Source organism: Somniosus microcephalus, chromosome 10 (genome assembly GCF_052327205.1).
Source record: "Somniosus microcephalus isolate GS21.2 chromosome 10, FLI_Smic_1.0, whole genome shotgun sequence".
Classification (NCBI taxonomy): domain Eukaryota; kingdom Metazoa; phylum Chordata; class Chondrichthyes; order Squaliformes; family Somniosidae; genus Somniosus; species Somniosus microcephalus.
The window spans coordinates 186415124-186440358 of record NC_140996.1 but is presented as its reverse complement, the minus strand read 5'-3'; the positions used below and the strand labels follow the sequence as shown (position 1 = coordinate 186440358).

General features: G+C 47.7%; 1 protein-coding gene across 6 annotated transcripts in view; it reads right to left on the bottom strand.

The window, feature by feature from the left end:
- Positions 1 to 25235, bottom strand: part of LOC147111928 (protein furry homolog) — a 486257-nt gene that overhangs the window by 181634 nt on the left and 279388 nt on the right. For all 6 annotated transcript variants that reach the window (XM_085999325.1, XM_085999321.1, XM_085999322.1 and 3 more), the window contains exons 28-29: positions 4571 to 4681; positions 3185 to 3339 (exon numbers count right to left, since the gene is read on the bottom strand). In XM_085999325.1, the coding sequence (XP_085855451.1) occupies positions 3185 to 3339; positions 4571 to 4681 (266 nt within the window). The remainder of the gene's footprint in view (positions 1 to 3184; positions 3340 to 4570; positions 4682 to 25235) is intronic.

Genomic DNA, 25235 nt, shown 5'->3' with positions numbered 1-25235 from the left:
CTTCGCCTCGCTGTCTGGAGGGAAGCGTTTTACAAAAATTGACCTAGCACAAGCATATTTGCAGATGGAGGTTGAAGAGTCCTCTAGGAAGTATCTTACGATAAACACTCACAAAGGTCTTTACCAGTATCATCGATTGGTATTCGGAGTAGCATCAGCTCCGGCGATATGGCAAAGAGCGATGGAACAAGTCCTGCAAGGGATTCCGGGGACTCAGTGTTACTTGGACGACATCCTTGTAACAGGTGAAGATGACAGTGAATACCTTAACAACCTAGAACAGGTGCTCACTAGACTGCGGGAACATGGGCTGCGAGCCAACCGCCCCAAGTGCGAATTTTTTAAGAAACAGATATCGTATTGTGGCCACGTGATTGATGAAGAGGGGTTACATAAGTCCCCTGACAAAATTGAAGCGGTTGTTAAGGCCCCAGCGCCTGAAAATGTGTCGCAACTGAGGTCATTCCTCGGGTTGGTGAATTACTATCATAAGTTTTTGCCGAATTTGTCGACAATTCTGCACCCACTGAACGCCCTGCTGCGAACGGGGGTAGCATGGAAATGGAGCGATGATTGTAAACGTGCTTTTCAGAAGAGTAAGGACTTAATCACTTCGAAGGAAGTATTGGCTCACTGCAACCCAGCACTGCCAATCAGGCTGGCGTGTGATGCGTCTCCCTACGGCATTGGGGCGGTACTGTCACATAAATTCCTTGATGGTTTGGAGAGGCCGATAGCTTTTGCATCACGCTCGTTAACTTCTGCCGAGCGTAACTATGCCCAGATTGACAGAGAGGCCCTCAGCCTAGTGTGGGGGGTGAAGAAGTTCAATCACTATCTGCACGGTCAAAAATTTACTCTACTAACCGATCATCAACCTCTTGTCTCCATTTTCAATCCTCAGAAGGGCGTACCGATAATGACAGCACAACGGCTGCAGAGATGGTCCCTTTTCCTAGGGGCACACCAATATGACATCGAGTACAAAGGAACTAAACAGCATGGAAATGCTGATGGATTGTCACGTCTACCGTTGCCGACGGTGGAAGAAGAAGACCTTGCAGTGGATCCAATGGAGTTATTCCACTCGACCATAGTCGAATGTCTCCCTGTGACGAATGCAAACATAGAAAAGGAAACACGGAATGACCCGACAGTATCACGGGTCTATGATTTAACGGTGAAGGGATGGCCAGCACATGGCGAACCACTGCTGCCAGCATTTTCGCCAAGAAGAGAACAGCTGTCAGTGTGCAGAGGAACCTTGATGTGTGGATCCAGAGTAGTAATTCCACCTAAGTTGACGGATAGAGTGCTCAATGAGCTTCATGAGGGTCATCTGGGTGGGGTAAAAATGAAGAGCTTAGCCAGAGCGTTTGTGTGGTGGCCGGGAATCGATAGAGAAATCGAAGAGATGACCAAGAGCTGTGCAGGATGCCAGAAGGTCCAAAACGCCCCACCACAAGCTCCTCTGCATCCATGGGAGTGGCCCTCATCTCCATGGCAAAGGGTGCACATTGATTTTGCTGGTCCCTTCATGGACTCGATGTTTTTAATTGCGGTGGATGCACATTCAAAGTGGCCAGAGGTAATAAAAATGTCCTCAACCACCACGGAAAAAGCTATCACAGTTTTACGAACCATATTCGCCAGGAATGGGCTGCCTGAACAGATTTGCTCTGACAATGGCCCACAGTTTGTGTCTGAAGAGTTCCGGAGGTTCTTAAAGAACAATGGTGTTAAGCATTACACATCTGCGCCATATCATCCAGCCACTAATGGATGGCCGAGAGGTTTGTCCAAACATTCAAGAAGGCTATCAAGGCAATGTGTAATGAAGATATACCCCTACAACAAAAGGTGGACAACTTCTTGTTTGCCTACCGGAATGCGACACATGCGGTTACCAACCAAACTCCAGCCATGATGTTCTTCAATCGAAGACTACGATGCCGCTTGGATCTGGTTAAGCCAAATGTCCGAAGAGATGTGGAGAACAGGCAGTTTCAGAATATGAATGAAAGGCCGACCAGGAGTTTTAAGATAGGTCAACCAGTTTTGGCCTGGGACTACCGCACTGAGAAATGGCAGCCAGGAACGATTTGTACACGACAAGGACCTCTCATGTATACCGTGGACGTTGGGGAGAGCATTGTAAGTAGCCATGCTGACCAGATTCCAGAGTCGCTGGAAAACGTCAACTCCACACCACGATCTGATACACCTGGTAATGAAATCGACGTTCCAATTGCAGCTACCGCAGAACCGGTAATATTGGAAGCAGATGAACCAAACTACGACATTGATTCCGACTCAACATTGCCAGAAGAACCTGTTACCCCAAAGAGGCGTTATCCAGACAGAATCAGGAAGCCTCCTCAAAGACTGAACTTATAATTGCTTAAACTTAACCACTGTATCTAGTAACAGTAATTGTGATTGTAATTCGTTATCATTTAATTGTTAAATGAATGTTATGTACTGTTTATCTAAAAGGGGAGGAATTGTTGTGTATGTACCTTTAAGAGAATAACTGGTCTCAGACTGCAGTACCGGCAGTGACCACCCCTGTATAAAAGGCGCTAGAGAGCCTCGGTTGTTTAGTTTCGTTATGAACTTCCACCAGTAAAGATCAGTTTGTTTTCACTCCTGCTAGTCCGTGTCTCAATCATTCACGGACTTAACACCCCCCCCACCCATGTTTGCATTCGCCTTCCTTGACTCCCAGGACTTACCTGTGGGCCAGTGTGGTGTTCAAACCACCAAATATTGCACCAGCCCACAGCTGGCAAGTTGCAGCAAGACACCTGTTTGGTGCCTGCTGGCAAGGCTTAAATGAAGTCCAAGCTCAAAATGGCTCGGGTCTCCTCGCCCACTTGAAGGGCAGGCGGCTGGCACGCTCTGCCGATTAGTGAAAATCTATCTACAGTATCTGTCACGCAAAGCTATCAATATTTTTCTAACTGGCAGATTCTGAAAACAGAGAAGTGACTATACAAATAACACAAAAGGTTTTAAGATTAAGATGACGCAGTAAGAAATCACAATTACCAGATCGGATAGTATTTTGCATAACATGTGCTGAACAGTAATAACAACAGAAAATGCTGGAAATACTCAGCAGGCCAGGCAGCATCCGTGGAGAGAGAAACTGAACAGTGCCTAGCAATTTGAAGTTGATTACCTGCTTCCACATACGGTTGCAATGGCTTTGAAACACCCTGATGCCAACTGGTGTGATCCTGTATAGCAGCGATCTACAGCCCAATTGAAAAGATTTACTTGGTCTGGATTTAGTTCTAGCAGTAATATCACAACTTCACACCCAAGCTGATGGACCTACAATATAAAAAAAAATGTATTAACATGCAAGAAGCTTCTTACTGTGGCCCAAAAGTTACACTATTACATATTATTCTATAAATGCTTAAAATTGTTTTATTAAATTCCTTTGTGCACTATTTTGAACAAACATCTCCATTAAAGTAATGGACTTAGGAAGTGTTCATATGATAATATTGCATAGTGTAATTTCCAGGCTTACATGCATATGTACTTATAAATAAATAATGCTTAATTAATCAGTCTTGAATGTGCAGATGTTCCTAGGTTAGTCTTTCTGAAAAATGTATGTTAATGCAAGGCCTGCATGTTAACAACTGATTGTTTAAATAGGGGAAGTCTGTACATGCTTCAACTTTTAACCTTATGTGCTTATGTGTAATCAAATTTGAAAGGTCATATTAGAAAATGATTTTGTTAAGCCAAAACATTTAGATAGCTTTTTTATTTTGCAACATACAATATAAAAGTGATAAACAGTTTATATGACTATATTAAAATAACATTCCAAAATGGACTATTCATTATTATGAAGCTTTTACTGTTAACATTGGCTTCTAAAGAACCCAGATGCACACAAAGAGTATCCTGCGCAAATGCCAATTGCAAATTTTAACAGGTGATTCAAATAGGTATATTTTACCAGTACAGGTAGAATTGTATTATGTTTTTTATATATATATATATATATAAACTAGCCTTGTGTGTTGGTACAGTTCAAAGTACTGCTTCAATATAATTACAGAATACAACTGGCAAATTTACATTCAAAACTCACAGAAATATTGCATAGAAATAATTGTTAGATTTCTATGGCACTGATGTAATAAAAGTAATCCTTGATAAAAAAATGTTTTCTACCATCCACGGTTTTGGAATTCTGTTTTAAATTGTTTGTAGAATAAATTAAATTTGTCACTTTTAATCTGTCCAATCTGTCTTTAGAATGTTCCCTATTGACTCATACAGAATTTCAAGGTGTTGAGAAGAGATGCCAGGAACCAGGTTAATCACTATATCTATGACTCCACAAGGTAAATATGTACAGTAGATGGCACCAAATGTGTCTATTAAAAGTCAAATGTGTTCAATAAAATGCTTAACTTCTCTTGTACATAACTGGATGTTGTAGCAGACTGAGGAGAAAATAATGAAGATCTAAAGTGAAGGAATATGAATCTTCAACAACAATCTTTATTACAAAGAAATTACCTCATAATTTCCTTACCCGTAGATCATGACATGCCAAAATATTATCCAGCCATTTATAAAGGTAACCATCCGGAGAGAGACCTACATTATCAAACACTGGGCCACAGCACAGTACAGCTGACATTGCCTAAGAAATAAGAAGAAACAGAAAAAGTATTTTGACATGACAAACCTAGCTCAATTACAAAATATTTTACAGTAAAAGTTTAAATTATATGTAGACATTTCGGTCTTGAAATTTCTTCGGGTTCTGTTGGCCCCCTTCCGTAACTCCAATAGGAGACTGACAGAAACCCCAGAAAAAAATAAAGGGGAGGAAGTTATGCTTCAGCTGCACAGGGCCTTAGTTAGACCCCATCTGGAGTACTGCATTCAGTTTTGGGCCTCAGGAAGCATATGTCGGCCTTGGAGTGGGTACAGTGCTAGTCACCGGAATGATACCAGGGCTTATAGGGTTAAATTACGAGGACAGGTTGCATCAAGTTGGCTTGTGTACCCTTGAATTTAGAAGATTGTGGGGTGATCTAATTGAGATGTTTAAAATTACAAAGGGATTCAATAGGGTAGATACAGAGAAACTATTTCCTCTGGTGGGGGAATCCAGAACAAGGTGGCACAATCTTAAAATTAATGATTGGCCAGTTAGGAGTGAAATCAGGAAGCACTTTTTCACCCAAAGGGAAGTGGAAATCTGGAACTCTCTTCCCCAAAAGGGTGTAGATGTTGGGTCAATTGAAATGGTCAAAACTGAGATTGATAGATTTTTGTTAGATAAAGGTATCAAGGCATATGGAGCAAACATGGATAAATGGAGTTGAAGTAAATTCATCAGAATAAATCAGGTGAGCTGCGGGCATCAATGAGGCACCAGGTCACAGTTCGCCTGTCAGACCATGTAAATTTTAGCCCACATCGAGGCTCAGAGATAAATCCTGAAGGGAGGGGTTGGGGGGGTGCAAAGGCAGACTGTCAGCAGCCGGTAGTTGTGTGTAGCCAAGAGGCAGTGTTCTTGCGTCTTTTTTCAGCGGCCTCCAGTGGTCCCTTTAAAGGCCACTGTTTAGGCTGCCCAAGATCCAGAAATGCCAGTCAGAGCTTACCATGCAATTATGGCAAATTAATTTAACAGTTTGGGTCTAAAATGAGCACATTTCAATATTGAAATGAGCCTGTGATTATTTCAGGTGGTCGCCAGAGTGCAGTGGCATAAACTTCCATGCAGACCGATTGTATGCTTCCGCTCTGCTAAATTGGTTACTGTTGCTTTCATTTTAGGCTCATAAAATGGGTCCAACAATGTTAAGTTTAGAACCCAATAACTCATCTTTTTCCTGGGCACTATGCAGCCTTTTGGTCTGAACAATGCATTCAGTTACTTCAGGCTTTCGCTATATTCTACATTTCCTTTACAAAAAGGGTTGCCAGTGATGTGGGGTGGGTCTGTTGGTGTCTGGGGAAAGGGGAAACAGATTGGTGTTTGAGTGAGTTAGGCCCTTGCTCTTTTCAGGGCTTATGGACACACCGTACTTTGCCAGCACCTTGTGTTTTAGTTTGGGGTGGAATTTGGATCTGCCCTATTTAACTTATCTTGCTAATTCTTGTTAAGTAAACGTAGGATGTATATACAGGTCAATCATGAAGCTACTGCTTTTGAGGAAAACGTTAAGTGAATTCATGCTTATGTCAATTATGAGACTGCAGGCTCTGGGATTTTGTGTTTCTGAAGAGTACCTTTGATTTTTTATCCTATTCTTTGAAGTGTGAGACAGAAGAGGAAATTTTCCTGGATGAGAAGCCAGCTGGGCAAGCTGATGGTCCACCAAGAGCGACAGATGGCCCAGACAATTTTAATGGCTAGGCCTCTTTCATATCTCGCCAACCAGCTGCCTCTTTCCACACATTCCAGCGGCTGCACCACTCAGTTGGCAGTTAAAATGCCAATGGACTCTTATTTGCGTGATAGGACCCGGATTTAGAGAAATGTATGAGGCCCTCACCTGATTCAGGTGGGCACATTGGCCGCCCAAAAAACAGTGCTGTTGAGATCAGCATGGGGCGGGAATGGAATGCAAAATTGACCCTCTGCACAGTTTCAACCAGGCAGAGGGAGTTAAAATTACCCTTAAAATGCTGAACGCAACAATTGATGTGTAACAGAAACATGTTACGTACAGGAAATTAGTTTTAGATGTACCATTTTTATAAGTTGAAAAACTATTGCCTCAATAATATTTATTTAGATAACTTTTTATCAGTGAGATTGGTTAGTGTTCATTTGCAATGTTTTCTGAAGTCTGAATAAAGAATTATGGGCTAAAAATTCGGGTACTTTACGCCACTTGTTACCGTCAAAATTTTGCGAAAACACAGCAGCCGCCGCTCTTTCGCCATCTGGTGGCGAGTCCCGCCATTTTCTGAGGGATGGCAGTGCTGCTGGTAAAAGCAACAGCGACATAACGTCACCTTGGTGAACTTGGACCTTAGCGCGGAATTCAGCGCTGGGTCCTAAGCTTGCCTTGGAAATCCAGCGTTCAGCAGACACACAGAGGCGCCATCAGCACCTCTTAAAAGGGAAACACACATCTTTCAGGTAAGTTTGCATTTAAGCTTTGAACTGGATTTTTTTGATTTTATTGAAGTGGTGGCTTGCTGCAATACATGTTAAAAGTTTCTTTAAGTGTGCAGGGAGTGCTGCTGAATGCTTGCAAGGCCTCGGATGGTAAACGAAGGCCTCTGAGAAGATCATCAGCAAAGTGATGGAAGGTGTCATCAACAGTGCTATCAAGCAGTACTTACTCACCAATAACCTGCTCACTGATACCAGTTTGGGTTCCGCCAAGACCACTCGGCTCCCGACCTCATTACAGCCTTGGTCCAAACATGGACAAAGGAGCTAAATTCCAGAGGTGAGGTGAGAGTGACTGCCCTTGACATCAAGGCAGTGTTTGACTGAGTGTGGCATCAAGGAGCCCTAGTAAAACTGAAGTCAATGGGAATCGGGGGGAAAACTCTCCACTGGCTGGAGTCATACCTAGCACAAAGGAAGATGGTTGTGGTGGTTGAAGATCAATCGTCACAGCCCCAGGACATCACTGCAGGAGTTCCTCAGGGCAGTGTCCTAGGCCCAACCATCTTCAGCTGCTTCATCAATGACCTTCCCTCCAACGTAATGTCAGAAACGGGGATGTTCGCTGATGACTGCACAGTGTTCAACGCCATTCGCAACTCCTCAGATAATGAAGCTGTCCATGCCTGCATGCAACAAGACCTGGACGACGTTCAGGCTTGGGCTGATAAGTGGCAGGTAACATTCGCGCCATAGAAGTGCCAGGCAATGACTATCTCTAACAAACGAGAGTCTAACCACCGCCCGTTGACATTCAACGGCATTACCATTGCCGAATCCCCCACTATCAACATCCTGGGGGGTCATCATTTACCAGAAACTTAACTGGACCAGCCACATAAATATTGTGGCAACAAGAGCAGGTCAGAGGCTAGGTATTCTGCAGCGAGTGTCTCACCTCCTGACTCCCCAAAGCCCTTCCACCATCTACAAGGCACAAGTAAGGAGTGTGATGGAATACTTTCCACTTGCCTGGATGAGTGCAGCTCCAACAACACTGAAGAAGCTCGACACCATCCAGGACAAAGCAGCCCACTTGACTGTTTATGGTGCTGGATGGGGTGCCATTCACTCCCTCCACCACCAGCGTACCGGTGCCTGCAGTGTGTACTATCTACAAGATGCACTGCAGCAACTCGCCAAGGCTTCTTCGGCAGCACCACCCAAATCCGCGCTCTCCTCCACCTAGAAGGACAAGGGCAGTAGGTGCATGGGAACACCACCACCTCCAAGTTCCCCTCCAAGTCACACACGATCCTGACTTAGAAGTATATCGCCGATCCTTCATCGTCGCTGGGTCAAAATCTTGGAACTCCCTACCTAACAGCACTGTGGGAGTACCTTCACCACACGGACTGCAGCGGTTTAAGAAGGTGGCTCACCACCATCTTCTCAAGGGCAATTAGGGATGGGCAATAAATGCTGGTCCTGCCAGCGACGCCCACGTCCCATAAACAAATAAAAAAGACAGAAAATGTTGGAATTACTCAGTAGGTCAGCAAACTTCTGTGGAGAGAGAAACACGATTCACTTCTCAGATGTGATGTTGCCTGACCTGCTGAGTATTTCCAGCATTTTCTGCTCTTATTTCAGATTTACAGCATCCGCTCGCAAAGGGAATAGGAAAGCGCAGAAGAGGAGGAAGCGGAAGAGGAGGAAGCGGAAGAGGAGGAAGCGGAAGGAAGGATGCAACCCAGACAGCCCCTTTCTGGCCAGGATATACAGGATGGAATCATCCGCTTGCAGTACCAGTGACCACAACCCCAATTCCCCTTTCAACATATGTCCCACACCTTCCCTTCCCTCTGTTACTGACCATCACAGCATCCTCTTGGCCACAATGCTGAAATAAAAGCCACCACAAAGCAAACTTTACAATCCAACATAATACATCTATCCATCCAATATGATATAAAGAAATCAACTCATCACCCTTATGCATTCCCTTCGTGACTGTCTTGTGTGTGCCTTTGCCTATCCAACTGATGTCATGCAGTGCTACGCCAGTGGCTGCAGTATGGCTGGTGGAAGGCTGCTGACTTTCAGTGGGGGACACTGCAAATGGCCTTGCTGGTCAACCTTGAGGAGCTGGTGGCTGGGAGTGTCAAATCAATCTTCTTCTTCACTCCCTCTTCTTGGTCAACCACTGGCTGGGCAGGCTGCATTTCTTGGGTGTGTGAAATGAGGAAGGCACAGACTGGAGTTGTGATGAGGGGAGGGCGGGAAAAGCAAGAGCTGCATGCGAGAAGGAAGATAACACATGAGGATACCAGCATCTTGTAACCTTTCAGTGCTGCCACTGGCCAAGGGCTCAGCCATGTCCCTGCCAAGAATGGCCAGCACCGTCTCCACCAAGGGGGTGAGGTGAAGCTAGGAATGGGAGGGGTGCCTTGTGATTGGTGCAGATTGTTGGTAGGTGAGTGATTGGGGGGGGGGGGTAGGAATCGTGCATTGGGGGTGACCCTGCTGGCAGTGACGGCCTCAGTGATGTGGTCCCACATCGGTCTTTCTGGAGGGTATCCTGGCCCTGGTGGGTAGAGGAGCTCTCTTGCAGTGTTGACTTCTGCACAAAGCTGGAGAAGAAAAATGAGCAGAAGTAGGCCATTCGGCCCTTCGAGCCTGCTCCGCCATTCAATATGATCATGGCTGATCCTCTATCTCAATACCATATTCCTGCTCTCTCCCCATACCCCTTGATGCCTTTTGTGACTAGAAATCTATCCATCCCCTTCTTAAATTCAGTGGCTTGACCTCCACAGCCTTCTGTGGTAGAGAATTCCACAGGTTCATCACCCTCTGAGTGAGGAAATTTCTCCTCATCTCAGTCCTAATTGTCCTACCCCATATCCTGAGACTGTGACCCCTCGTTCTAGACCCCCCAGCCAGGGGAAACATCCTCCCTGCATCCAGTCTGTCTAGTCCTGCTAGAATGTTATACGTTTCAATGAGATCCCCTCTCATTCTTCTAAACCCTAGTGAATACAGGCCTACTCGACCCAATCTCTCCTCATACGACAGTCCTGCCATCCCAGGAATCAGTCTGGTTAACCTTCGCTGCACTCCGTCTATGGCAAGTATATCCTTTCTTAGGTAAGGAGACCAAAACTGCACACAGTACTCCAGGTGTGGTCTCACCAAGGCCCTATATAACTGTAGTAAGACATCCTTGCTCCTGTACACAAATCCTCTTGCAATGAAGGCCAACATACCATTTGCCTTCCTAACTGCTTGCTGCACCTGCATGTTTGCTTTCAGTGACTGGTGTACAAGGATACCCAGGTCCATCTGTACATCAACATTTCCCAATCTATCACCATTTAAATAATACTCTGCCTTTCTGTTATTCCTACAGAAGTGGATAACTTCACATTTATCCACGTTATACTGCATCTGCCATGCATTTGCCCACTCACTCAACTTGTCTAAATCGCCTTGAAGCCTCTTTGCATCCTCCTCACAACTCACAATCCCACCTAGTTTCGTGTTGTCAGCAAATTTGGATATATTACATTTGGTTCTCTCATCCAAATCATTAATATATATTGTGAATAGCTGGGGCCCAAGCACTGATCCCTGCGGTACCCCACTAGTCACCGCCTGCCACCCCGAAAAAGACCCATTTATTCCTACTCTCTGTTTCCTGTCTGTTAACCAATTTTCAATCCATGCCAGTATATTAACCCCCAAACCCATGTGCTTTAACTTTGCATACTAACCTCTTATGTGGGACTTTATCAAAGGCCTTCTGAAAATCCAAATACACCACATCCACTGGTTCTCCCTTATCTATTCTACCAGTTACATCCTCAAAAAACTCTAGTAGGTTTGTCAAACACGATTTCCCTTTAATAAATTCATGTTGACTTTGTCTAATCCTGTTGATATTTTCTAAGTGTCCTGTTATCACATCCTTTATAATACTCTAGCATTTTCCCTACTACTGATGTTAGGCTAACCGGTCTGCAGTTCCCGGTTTTCTCTCTCCCTCCTTTTTTAAATAGTGGGGCTACATTTGCCTCCCTCCAATCTGCAGGAATTGTTCCATAATCTATAGAATTTTGGAAAATGACAACCAATGCATCCACTATTTCTATGGCTACCACTTTTAGTACTCTGGGAAGCAGATTATCAGGCCCTGGGGATTTATTAGCTTTCAGTCCCATTAATTTCTCCAGCACTTTTTTTTACTAATACTAATTTCCTTTAATTCCTCCTTCTCACTAGACCCTTGGTTCCCTAGCATTTCTGGCAAGTTATTTGTGTCCTCTTCCGTGAAGACAGAACCAAAGTATTTGTTGAATTGCACTGCCATTTCCTTGTTCCACATTATAAATTCTCCCGTTTCTGACTGTTCTGTGCTGCGTGTGAGACCTTGGGAGGCCCTTCCCTGGCTTGCTAAGCCAGTTGTGTTAGTGTTGAACCACTTTTCCCATTTCTTGAGGTGCGGAAGGTAATTCAGTTTTAAAGAGCTAAAAATGCCCATTTGGAAATGTTTTTTCAAATGTTAATTTTTTTTTGAAAAGGCAATAGAGCTGTAGGGGCTGAAAACTTTTTCTTTCATTTTTATTTTTATCAGTTCAGAAGGCATTGTCCTTTTAAACAAACAATAATACATTGCCCTTTTAATATCCCACAATGCCCAGTGAAATCATGGCCTCATTTCCAGAGGCTGTTAGAGTCATAGGCCCCGATTTTCCCGGAGCCGTCGAGAGGGGTTTCAGGCGGGCAGGGGCTGAAAATCGCAGTAATAGGGGGTCGCGACCCCTCCCTGATTCTCCGCCCCACCCGACTTTCGCTCCAGTGTTTCAGCGCGACCCGAATCAGTCCCGCCCGCAGCCGGCGGGACTGGTCGGCGGGAGCCTAATGATCAATAATTGGCAGCTGTAATCCAATTTTAAGGGGTCCTTGCAATTTTCAGCCATTCCCCACGTAAACCACGCCTGGTGGGAACACCGCTGATGAAACCTGGCGTGAACAATGTTGGCTTGCTTACTTTCAGCTGCAGGTCAATCAGGAATGAAGAGATTTAATCAGACAGCATTGGTAGGCTGCAGGACCTTGTTGCTCCAGGCTTGGGGCAACTTGTTGAAGGCTTAGGCACAGCTGTGGAAGGTTGGAGCCTCACACACTTCTCCAGTGTGAGCTCCTGGGAAGCCCCTCTCACCACTCTCACTCAGCACTTCCTCAATGGAGGCATCTGCCAGAAGCATGGGAAGCCTTTTGTTCCTTCCCTTCCTGGCATTAGAGGATCTCCAACAGCAGAGGAGGCTGGAGCAGATCCAGCAACAACAGCAGCTCCAGCAACAGCAGCTCCAGCAATAGCAGCAGCAGCAGGAGCGACAGGCTGCTGCTCACCCACCTGAGGCAGCACAGGCCAGAAGGGGCCAGCGCATGGAAGGCCGTCGGCGCAGGGGATACCCCCCAAACAGGGTCTACAGACAGAGGGTGAGCTACCTCAACATGACTGAGCAGCAGTGCCAAAGGCGGCTCCGACTTTCGCGAGAGGTAGTGACTGACATCTGTGCAATGCTCCAGCAAGACCTGGAGCCCAGAGCACCAGGTCGACACTCCTTGCCAGTGGCCATCAAAGTCACCACCGCACTCAACTTTTATGCCTCAGGCTCCTTCCAGGGATCAGCAGCAGACATCAGCGGCATCTCCCAGGCGGCTGCACACACTTGCATCAAACAGGTCACCGATGCCCTCTTTGCCCTCGTGCACAATCACATCCATTTCACCAGGGATCGCGCAAGTGTGAGGGCACGAGCGCTTGGATTAGCTCAGCTGGCAGACTTTCCAAGGGTGCAGGGCGTGATTGACTGCACACATGTGGCCCTTAGGGCACCCCACCGCAATCCAGGAGTTTTTGTCAACCGGAAGGGCTTCCACACCCTTAACGTTCAGCTGGTGTGTGACCACAAGAAGGTGATTTTGCATGTTTGTGCCAAGTACCCTGGCAGCTGCCATGACTCCTTCATACTGCGCTAGTCTACTGTGCCTCCGCTATTCAGTCCGCCAAACGAACTTCAGGGATGGCTACTTGGAGACAAGGGATATCCCCTGCGGTCTTGGCTAATGACGCCGCTGAGGAGACCAGCCAACGAAGCTGAGGAGTGCTACAACTCCAGCCACATTTCCACCAGATGCATTATCGAGCAAGCCATCGAATTGCTAAAGATGCGCTTCAGATGCCTTGATAGATCAGGTGGAGCCATACAGTACTCATCAGCCAGGGTCTCCAAAATTGTCATGGTATGCTGTGTGCTTCACAACATGGCACAGCGTCGTGGCTTGCCGATTCCGCAGGACCAAGAGGCTCCTCACAGAGCCACCTCGGATGAGGATGATGCTGAGGAGGAGGAGGAGGAGGAGGAGGAGGATGCAAACGAGCATCCTGCAGAGGCCCGTCAACCAGCGGCACCAGTGCGCGAGAACATTGCTGGGCGGAATGCAAGGAACGCACTCATCCTGGGCAGATTTGCGTAGCCTGGCACATCAAACACTGCAGCCTCGCTGCTTCTTAACTGACCATGGACAGTGGTGCATGCCTGCGCATTTCTACCTATTTGACCAGCTTGCTGACGTCTGCAAGTTATCCTAAGGCCTCAATGTGATATCCCCATTCGCCAAATGACAGACGCCATAACTGCAGCAGTTGCCACCAGATTTTTAATGTACAGGAAACTGATGGCATTAAAACTATTTACAAGACTTTTCACCCAAGTGACTACCCTTGTGATTAGTGGTGCTTTATTTTTCTCTTACGCGTGCTCCTACGTAGTGGTACCCCTGTGGCTTCAGCAGATGTGGAGGCCCCTTGCTCACTTTCCTGCTGCTTCTGTCTCGACACCTTTGGCGGGCGTCCTCTGGGGTGGTGAGCCTGTGAGGGCTTGCCAGGAGTCTGCTGCTCCTGCGGCTGTGCAGGGGTTGAGACTCCTATCTCACTTGGGTGTGGACTCCGGTGGGGCTCTGACCGAGGGCTCTGAAGTGGCATGGAAGTGTGAGCGCGTGGAGAGGAGCCCCCACTTCCTTGAGGTGTGCCAACAACCTCCCTCTCATGGGTCAGCTCCCCCTCAGTGCCCGCAAGTGGCTGGAGAGCACCTTGCTGCACATCAGGGGGGCCATGTGGACCCGTCTCTGCACTGGATGTCCTGCTCAGAGGGACTTCCATGAAGGTGTTCAATAGATGCCCATCACTCCTCAAGAGATGTCATTCTATTCTGAGCACTCACCATGTTTTCGATACCCTGGCTACTAAGCTCCTCCATGGCCGTAGCCCTCCTCTCCTCGGCTGCAGCCCTCCTCTCCTCGGCGGTAGTCAGCCTTACCACGGAGGTAGCCATCCTTTCCGTGGTGATGCTTTCATGCGCCAATGACTCCAATAAGGCTCTGTTCATGCTCGCCATAGACTCCTCCATTCGCTCCACACTCGCAGCGACCCTGGAGACAAAACCTGCCAGAGACTCCTGCATCTGTGCATGGAGATCCATCGCCTCCTCTCTGGTGGATGGACCCAGAGGCATAGGGTCGACATGCAGCTGAGCTGAGCTGGCAGAGGCCTGCGCCCTCCGACGAGGACTCTCCACTGCTGTCCCTGTCTCCACAATCTGCTGATGCTCACTTGTGAGCTGTGAAACACCAGGTGAAAACACTACGCTATGTCCCGAAGGTCCCCGCGAGGTGTGAGTGTCTGCACTGGTGCTGGGTGCGCTTACTTCTGCTGACGCTGCGCCCTCAGAGGCTGGAGCTTCCTCTGAGGAGTCTGGCTGCAAAACCGCTTCCTCCTTGGCAGTGGCGACGGGGGCTCCGGATGGTCATAGAAACATAGAAACATAGAAGATAGGAGCAGGAGTAGGCCATTCGGCCCTTCAAGCCTGCTCCGCCATTCAATGAGATCATGGCTGATCATCCAAATTCAGTACCCTGTCCCTGCCTTCTCCCCATATCCCTTGATCCCTTTAGCCTTAAGAAATATATCCAACTCCTTCTTGAATATATTTAATGAACTGGCCTCCACCGCCCTCTGTGGCAGAGAATTCCACAGGTTCACCACTCTCTGGGTGAAGAAATTCCTCCTCATTTCAGTCCTAAATGGCTTACCCCTTATCCTTAGACTATGACCCCTGGTTCTGGACTCCCCGGCCATCAGAAACATCCTTCCTGCATCTAGTCTGTCCAGACCTGACAGAATTTTATAGGTTTCGATGAGATCCCCTCTCAATCTTCTAAACTCCAGTGAGTATAAGCCCAATCGACACAATCTCTCCTCATACGTCATTCCTGCCATCCCAGGTATCAGCCTGGTGAAAGTTCGCTGCACTCCTTCCATGGCAAGAACATCCTTCCTCAGGTAAGGTGACCAAAACCGCACACAATACTCAAGGTGCGGTCTCACCAAGGCCCTGTACAACTGTAGCAAGACATCCTTGTTCCTGTACTCGAACCCTCTTGCTACGAAGGCCAACATACCATTTGCCTTCTTAACCGCCTGCTGCACCTGCATGCTTACCTTCAGCGGCTGGTGCACAAGAACACCTAGGTCTCTTTGCACTTCCCCTTCTCCCAATCTATTGCCATTCAAATAATAATCTGCCTTCCTGTTTTTGCCATCAAAGTGGATAACCTCACATTTATCCACATTATAGTGCATTTGCCATGTTTCTGCCCAATCACCCAACCTGTCCAAATCGTACTGGAGTTTCACGACATCCTCCTCACAGCTTACCCTCCCACCCAGCTTTGTGTCGTCTACAAATTTGGAGATATTACATCCAATTCCCTCGTCCAGATCATTAATATATATTGTGAACAGCTGGGGTCCTAGGACCGATCCTTGCGGTACCCCACTAGTCACTGCCTGCCACTCGGAAAAAGAGCCGTTTATTCCAACTCTTTGCTTTCTGTCCACCAACCAGTTCTCTATCCAAGTCAATACCTTGCCCCCAATCCCATGTGCCTTAATTTTGCACGCTAATCTCTTATGTGGGACCTTATTGAAAGCCTTCTGAAAGTCCAAATACACCACATCCACTGGTTCTCCCTTATCTATTTTACCAGTTACATCCTCAAAAAATTCCAGTAGATTAGTCAAGCACGATTTACCTTTTGTAAATCCATGTTGACTTTGTCCGATCCTGTCACTGCTTTCCAAGTGCTCTGCTATTACATCTTTTATAATAGACTCTAGCATTTTCCCCACTACCGATGTCAGGCTTACCAGTCTATAATTCCCCGCTTTTTCTCTACCACCTTTTTTGAATAGTCGGGTAACATTAGCTACCCTCCAATCCATGGGTACTGTTCCAGAGTCTATCGAGTTCTGGAAGATGACCAGCAATGCATCTACTATTTCTAGGGCCACTTCCTTAAGTACCCTGGGATGTAGATTATCAGGCCCTGGGGATTTATCGGCCTTCAGTCCCATCAATTTTCCTAACACCATTTCCCTACAAATACTGATTTCTTTCAGTTCCACCCTTTCATCAGACCCTATGTTCTGTGGGGGAGTAAAGGAAAGAGTTAGAGATGTGATGCCAAGGCTACGTGCACATTGGATTTGGCAGATGCTCATAAGTCCAAATGATGTAGCTTCAGAATCATATCATCGACTCATGCTATGTCAATGAAAGAGATGGGAAACTATTCTGTCACCAGCTTGCGGGCTTGCTCCTGTCTCTCCTGCCCCAGCTTCCGCAGCCACGTCAGCCCCAGCAATCTCCATCACTGCTTCCTCCCAGGGGGTCAGGTGAGTGATTGAGGGTGGTCCTCCTCCAGTCCTGGCTCGCTCTTTCCTATTGTGAGCTCTCTTTTCCTGCAATGAGGGAGACAAGTGGAGTTTGAGTGAGAGTGCAGGAGTGAGTGCAGAGATTGCATAGCATAGATACTTTGAAGGAGACAAAGATGGTGTGAGGCTGCAAGACCAAGGGCCCTCCCTGTGTGTTGTCAGTTGTGTTCCAAGCGTCAGAGTGAGAGGCAGTGTGAGGGCTGCATGGTGGAATAGTTATGTGAATGTGAGCATAGAGAGAGAGGGAATGGGTAAGGGTGCATGGAAGTGGGGTGTGGAGGAAGTGATTGCTGAAGCAGAGTGCTGTTGGGGAAAGGCAATGGGGATCAGGTTGAGGGTGATGGAAACTTCATACTTACTTTTCCTGTACGGTGAAGGTCATGGAAGTGCTTCCTGCACTGCATCCAGGTCCGACGGGTGACTCCCTGAGAGTTGACCTCTGCAGCCAGCTCCATCCATGCAGCCCTGGTCTCTTTGGGAGGCCTCTTCCTCCCTGAGCTAGGGAAGAGGACCTCCCTGTGGGCCCTAACCCCATCCACCAATGTCTGCAATGAGGTCTCGTCAAATCTGGTGGCAGCGCGGCCTCTGCCGCTGGCAGCAGCTGGTGCAGGCTCCTCTGCCATTCTCTCCGACTAGTTGGGAAGCCTGCAGATGTTGAGAAGCTTGCTGGAGACTTTAAAAGCACCACGAATGATGACATCATAATGTGGGGCTTTCTGACTGGAATTGGACACTTAGCAAGGGTTCCCACACGCTGGAAATTAATTGGCCAATTGAGGGAAAATTGCGTGCAGCTGGCTGACCCATTTAGGTTTGGGTCGGAACCCGACATTCAGGGAACCCGACAATTCCCCGCACCTTTGGGAAAATCGGGGCCATAGAGTCAAAAGGCAGGAATTTAACTCAGGAGTTGGGACTACAACTTTCGGGGTTGTAGTCCCACCTCCATCGAGATGCGGCCAATCCACGCGATTTTAACTTGATTGACCTTGTTGAGCCCGCTGGGCGGGCTCAGCAGGCCAATAAGGGCCACCCGGCAACAGGTGACGTCACAGACTGAAATTTCATCTGTCAAGAGCTTTTGACAGATGAAAAATCAGTGTTTCACAGCTGTTTGAAGCTGTCAAACACTGACAGTCTTACTTCTAACCTGAGTCCTTCTCCACAGGCTCAGTTAGAAATCTGTCCTGCACAGTAAGCTGAAGGCTGTCACTTTTGACAGTTCGCAGCCATTCTGCTTTTTGTGCCGGTGAGATGAGGGACTCCCGGAACCTAAAGGAAGGCTGAAAAGGTATGTAAAACTTCTTTAATCACTTTAGACACACCAAACACACTTACCTTTGCACTCATGCACACATCACTCACCTGAACACCGACATCTCGACCCCTCCAAGTCCTTCAACCCGACTGCCCGCCTCCTCTAATTTGGCGTGGTTTGGAGCCGTCGGGAATCCCACACTTCAACATCAAAAATAGGGATTAGGCTAAAAACTGCCTGTTAACTACCTGTTAACAGGCAGTTAATTGGCACTAATCCCCTTCCCACCTCGGGTAGGCAGGTCCCAGAGTGGGGTGGGTATCCGCCTCCTTTGAAACTGGCATGGAGGTGGGTTTGGGTGCGGGAAGGGGTCGGGACCCCTGATTTTGGGATTTTAACCCCCCGCACGCCTCCAATCCCGACTCCATGGCACAATGAAAATCCTGCCCATAGAGTTATACAGCACAGAAAGAGGCCCTTCGGCCCATCATGTCCACGCCGGCCATCAAGCCCTGTCTATTCGAATCCTATTTTCCAGCACTTGGTCCGTAGCCTTGTAAGCTATGGCGTTTCAAGTGCTCATCTAAATGCTTCTTGAATGTTGTGAGGGTTCCTGCCTCTACCATCCTTTCAGGCAGTGAGTTCCAGATTCCAACCACCCTCTGGATGAAAAAGTTTTTCCTCAAATCCCCTCTAAACCTCCTGCCCCTTACCTTGAAACTATGACCCCTGGTTATTGAACGCCGCTACTAAGGGGAAAAGTTCCTTTCTATCTACCCTATCTATGCCCCTCATAATTTTGTACACCTTAATCAGGTCCCTCCTCAGCCTTCTCTGCTCTAAGGAAAACAACCCCAGCCTGTCCAATCTCTCTTCATAGCTGAAGCGCTCCAGCCCAGGTAACATCCTGGTGAATCTCCTCTGCACCCTCTCCAATGCAATCACATCCTTCCTATAGTGTGGCAACCAGAACTGCACACAGTATTCCAGCTGTGGCCTAACGAACGTTTTGTACAGCTCCATCATAACCTCCCTGCTCTTATATTCTATGCCTCGGCTAATGAAGGCAAGTATCCCATATGTCTTTTTAACCACCTTATCTACCTGTCCTGCTGCCTTCAGGGATCTATGTACATGCACACCAAGGCCCCTCTGATCCTCTGTCCTTCCTAGGGTCCTATCATTCATTGTGTATTCCCTTGCCTTGTTAGTCCTCCCAAAATGCATCACCTCACACTTTTCAGGGTTAAATTCCATTTGCCACTGTTCTGCCCATCTAACCAACCCATCTATATCGTCCTGTAGCCTGAGGCTTCCCTTCTCGCTACTTACCACTCCAATTTTCGTGTCATCTGCGAACTTACTGATCATACCTCCTACATTCATATCTAAATCATTAATGTACACTACAAACAGCAAAGGACCCAGCACCGATCCCTGCGGTACACCACTGGACACAGGCTTCCAGTCACAAAAACAACCTTCGACCATCACCCTCTGCCTCCTGCCACTAAGCCAATTTTGGATCCAATGTGCCAAATTGCCCTGGATCTCATGGGCTCTTACCTTCTTGACCAGTCTCCCATGTGGGACTTTGTCAAAAGCCTTACTGAAGTCCATGTAGACTACATCAACTGCACTACCCTCATCTACACACCTAGTCACCCCCTCGAAAACTTCAATCAAATTGGTTACACATGATCTCCCCCTGACAAAGCCATGCTGACTATCCTTGCCTCTCCAAGTGGAGACTAATTATGTCCCTCAGAATTTTTTCCAATAATCTCCCTACCACTGATGTTAGGCTCACTGGCCTGTAATTCCCTGGTTTATCCCTACTACCCATCTTGAATAATGGTACTATGTTAGCTGTTCTCCAGTCCTCTGGCACCTCCCCTGTGGCCAGAGAGGTTCTGAAAATTTGTGTCAGAGCCCCTGCAATCTCCTCCCTTGCCTCACACAGCAGCCTGGGATACATCTTGTCAGGACCTGGGGATTTATCCACTTTTAAGCCCGCTAAAACCGCTAGTACGTCCTCCCTCTCAATACTAATTTGTTCAAGTATATCACAATCTCCCTGCCTGATTTCTACGTCTACATCGTCCTTCTCCATAGTGAACACAGATGCAAAATATTCATTTAAAACCTCACCTACATCTTCCAGCTCTACACACAGATTGCCACTTTGGTCCCTAATGGGCCCTACTCTTTCCCTGGTTATCCTTATATACTTATAATAAAACACCTTGGGATTTTCCTTTATTTTGCCCGCCAGTGTTTTTTCATGCCCCCTCTTCGCTCTCCTAATTTCTTTTTTAAGTACCTCCCTGCACTTTCTATACTCCTCTGGGGCTTCCACTGTTTTTAGTCCTTTGTATCTGCCAAAAGCCTCCCTTTTTTCCCTAATCCATTCTCGTATATCCCTTGACATCCAGGGTTCCCTGGGTTTGTTGGTCCCACCCTTGACCTTTACGGGAACATGTTGGCGTTGTACTCTCTCTATTTCCTTTCTGAAAGACTCCCACTGCTCTGATGTGGATTTTCCTACAAGTAGCTGATCTCAGTCCACTTTGGCCAGATCCTGCCTTATCATATTAAAATCGGCCTTCCCCCAATTTAGAACCTTTATTTCTGGTCCATCTTTGTCCTTTTTCATGACTACCTTAAATCTCACTGAATTATGGTCATTGTCACCAAAATGCTCTCCTACTGACACTTCTACCACTTGCCCGGTTACATTCCCTAGAATTAGGTCCAGTACCGCCCCCTCTCTTGTAGGACTTTCTACATGCTGGCTCAAAAAGCTCTCCTGGATGCACTTTAAGAATTCTGCACCCTCTAAGCCTTTCACGCTCTGACTATCCCAGTTAATATATTGGGGAAGTTGAAATCCCCTACTATTATTACCCTATTATTTCTACACTTCTCTGAGATTTGCCTACATATCTGTTCCTCTATCTTCCCCTGACTGTTTGGGGGCCTATAGTACACTCCCAGCAAAGTGCTTGCCCCCTTTTTGTTTTTAAGTTCTACCCATATGGCCTCATTAGAGGAACCTGCTAAGATATCATCCCTCCTTACAGCAGTAATTGACACCTTGATTAATATTGCGACACCCCCTCCTCTTTTACACCCCCCTTTAGGTATCGCCCCCGAAGCAACGCCGCTTCTGGACGCCACATTCGGAACTGATGCCTGGACTAACGCTACCAGGAGGGTGTTACACTCTCTGCCTAACAGAGACACGGTCAGTTTAGTGCTGAGCTAATAATCTTTAGGCCTCAGCGTGAACTTTCCTCTCCTACTGGCGCAACCATTTTTGGCGGCTGTTAACTCAAGGCTACGGAGACACCGCCAACTTTCATGTCACAATCTATTTTCTAGGTCTATATTTCGGATTCATTCAACTTAATGGGCTAGAAATTCGGTGCCTTAGCGCCTCCCGTTAGCGCCCCGTTATCGTCCCCCGGAGACGCTAAGGACTTACCGCCCGGGCACGGAGATGTTACCGCCGCCTGTGATATTCACCTGGTGGTTTGCGGCGGCGGTAACTCCTAGTGCCACGATCTCCTGCGCCCAGAGATCGTGATGTCATCCGGCTGCGCATCGCCCCAGTAGTGCCCCGGACCCGAAATTCATTTCCGCCCCCTACAGCATTGCCAGGCGACAACACCGACAGCTGCAGGAAGTGTTGATTGGGAGGCCGGGTGCTTCGGAGGCGATCGTTAAAGGCAAGGTGGCCGAGGTAGGTTAAAAAAAAATCTAAAATGCTCTTTGCGTTTTTTTTGTTTCGTCGCCACCCATCGATCAGCCCGGCACTCTGCTGCAGTGCATTGGGCTGATCGGGCCGCATCGTGGCTGCCTTCGGGGACCAGGTAAATTTTTCTTTGCAGAGCCTGCAGTGATGGCCCTTCCCTTTAAGGGAGGGAAGGAGCCTTCCAACGTGGCAACACTGCACAGCCCATTGTGTAGCGATGCAGAACTTCCGCCCCACCTGCTGCCTGTTGCGCTCCAGGAATGATGTGTGGTGCTTGATTCAGCGTTCCACTTCCTTCCTGAAGCGCAAAACTGAATTTTTTAAAAGTTGAGAAACATTAGCGCCTGCCGCAAATTTTCTCAACTTTTAAAAGTTAGCTCCCCAAACGGGGCTAGAATGAATTTCTCCCCCAATATTTTTGAGTTAGGAGTGCCAAACAGGTAGTATCACTGACCATTCACTTCTGTGATCTAGGTTTGAATCCAGACTAAACTCATGTGATAAAAGTGTATTTTCTGCTAGCTGTAAGGGTTCATATAAAATGTGTTTGGCAATGTGAAGCCAGTCTCTAGTGGGTAAGAGCCTGCAACACAAAACTACATATTATTTGGTACAATTTGCACTAACTTGGCAGTTTTATTTAGTAGGGCCATAAATGGGTGATGTGTGAAAATTATAATAACAAATTGGCAGTAAGTAGAAAAATGTCTGAACACTTGACAAGAAATATTACTAAAAATCTATTGCCTGTATCTGCAATTGAAGTATCATTTATGTAAATGATTGTGAGCTTTAGTTGCAGATTATCAGTAGTAGTAAGTTATTGATTAGTTCAGCATATTGAAATTAATGTTAAATGTATGCTCCCAAAGGTCCTGTGTAATGTAAATTGGATTGAAGCATATTGTGCTAGCTTTAATGTCTTTTATTACCTTGAGACCCATAGTAAATTGAGGAGGAAACATTTCATAGCTTTATTACAGATACACTAACTGGCATGATGAGGAGAATTTTAACCCCAAAAAACGTGCGGGTTTAGGTTGGATGAGAGGTTAAAGTGTTAGCAATCTGAAACCCGACCCCCAACCTGCCTCCAATTTGCTCACTTCCCAGGAGGTGAGTTGACACTTTAAATATTATAAAAAGCCTGCATGCCTCTTTTTGAAGCACCATTTTAAATTTGACTCTGGGCTGCTGGGTTTACGTGCTTTGGGGAAGCCAGCAGCTAAATGAAGGTGAGGACTGCTGGATCCTGGAGGTAAGTACCTTTCCCCTGATCTCTGACCGCCCCCCCACCCCTCCTGGACTTCTGATCCCGGCCCTCGACCCCCGCTCTCCAAACCCCCATTACGGCTTTACCCCACCCCCCCACCCGATCCCGGTCTTCCGACCCGCCCGCCTGATCCTGGCCTTCCAACCCCCTCCGATCCCTGCCCCATCCGATTCTGGCCTTCTGACCCCCTGATTCCGGCCTCCTCCAATCCCAGCATTCCTACCCTCTGACCCCCTCCAATCCTGGCCTTCTGACAGCACCCTCCCCCACCCCCGATCCTGGCCTCCTTCAATCCAGGCCTTTCGGCCACCGCCAACCACCACCCCCCCCACTCACCCTGTTCCTGGCCTCCTCTGATCCCAGCCTTCCGACCACCCCCCACCCCAATCCTGGACTCCTCCGATCCTGGCCTTATGACCCCTCCCTACATCCTGGCCTTCCGACTCCCACCCGATCTCCGACCCACCCCATCATGGCCTTCTGATCCCAGCCTTCCGATCCCGTACGATTCCCGCGCGCCCCCTCAACCCCCGGCCTCCGACCCTTCCCCTCCCCTGTCATCTCTGCTCCCCATTTTCTCAATCTGGCTGGCTGCGGGCGGGAAACAGAGAAAAAAAGTTTTAAATCAAGCCCTGTTGTTACATTCGGCAGGAAGACAGTTCTCCCAGGTTTCCTGACTGCAATCCAGTGACCCACCCACCACCACTCCCTACCCAGCCCTCCCCACTCCCTACCCAGCTCCAAGTTAAAATCCTGCCTGATGACTCTGCTAGGTGTATACATGCTTTTCAAACCCTTTGAGTATAACTGAATAAATACAAATGGCTAAAAGTTCGATAGCCTCTGAAAATGGGCGTGGGGATTGCGATGCGCGATCGGCCCGCGCAAGTTTAAAGGAATGCAGGCAGCATGTGACCTTCGTGCTGCCTGCTAATTACAATGATTGCAGCATTCTGCCCAGTGCTAAACGTACTGCCGAGTGGCTGAACGTTCAGCAGGGGTCCCAAGTTTGTGTGATGCTAACTCCAATTCAAGCTAGTCTCCACTTATTAAAGGCAGTCTACACCTCTTAAAGGGGAGGTGCATTCTGCCTGCAAGCCTCACACCCACATCTCACACCTTGCATACACTGCCAGCTATTCAACCATGACAGGCACATCACCTGAACATATTGCACCACACTCACTGGCACACTTCCCTCTCTCTTGCAGGGCAAGGTGGCTCATAACCACAGGTGGCAGCAGCTAACTGGCGGGGGACAGGCAAGCCTGCATATCCTTACCCAGCTCGAGGAGGCGGTGCTCGACATTATTGGAGGGGCCGTCATGGAGGTTGTGGCGAGCAGCGAGGCTGAAACCATTGAAGGTGATGGTATACTCATACCTAATACTCCTTTTCACATCCCAGTTCCCCCTCATCCCACAATCTTTACTCACTTACAAGCTGCTGATGGTTAAGCATGCACATCTTGCTTTCCCCCCCCGACCCTCCTTCACCACAACCCTATCCTTATGCCTTTCTCTTTTCAGATAACCAAGAACTCCAACCTGGCCAGCCAGTGCAGGAAAAGCAAAAGGAGAGTGATCTCACACTCGCAGACGCCAGCACTGTGCTACTTGAGACACCCGCTCCAGTGAGTACTGGAGGGCTCCTCCCGAGCGGTCAAAGCAGCGAAACTGTTGCTTCAACACCTCGATGGTCTACTTGATGCGGTTCCTCGTGGCAGCATGGCTCTCATTACATGGATGCTGGCCACGAGTAGTGGAATTGTGCAGGGTAGTCATCAGCCAGGTGTAGGAGCGTATAGCCCTTGTTGTTGAGCAGTCACCCTCAGGTTCGACGTGGTGGCTGGAAGATTGCTGGCACAGAGGGCTGGCGCAGGATGAACACATCATGACTGCTGCCAGGATAGCAGGCATTCACCAGCATGATGTGCTGGGTGTAGTCGCACACCAACTGCACATTAAGTGAGTGGTACCCATTACG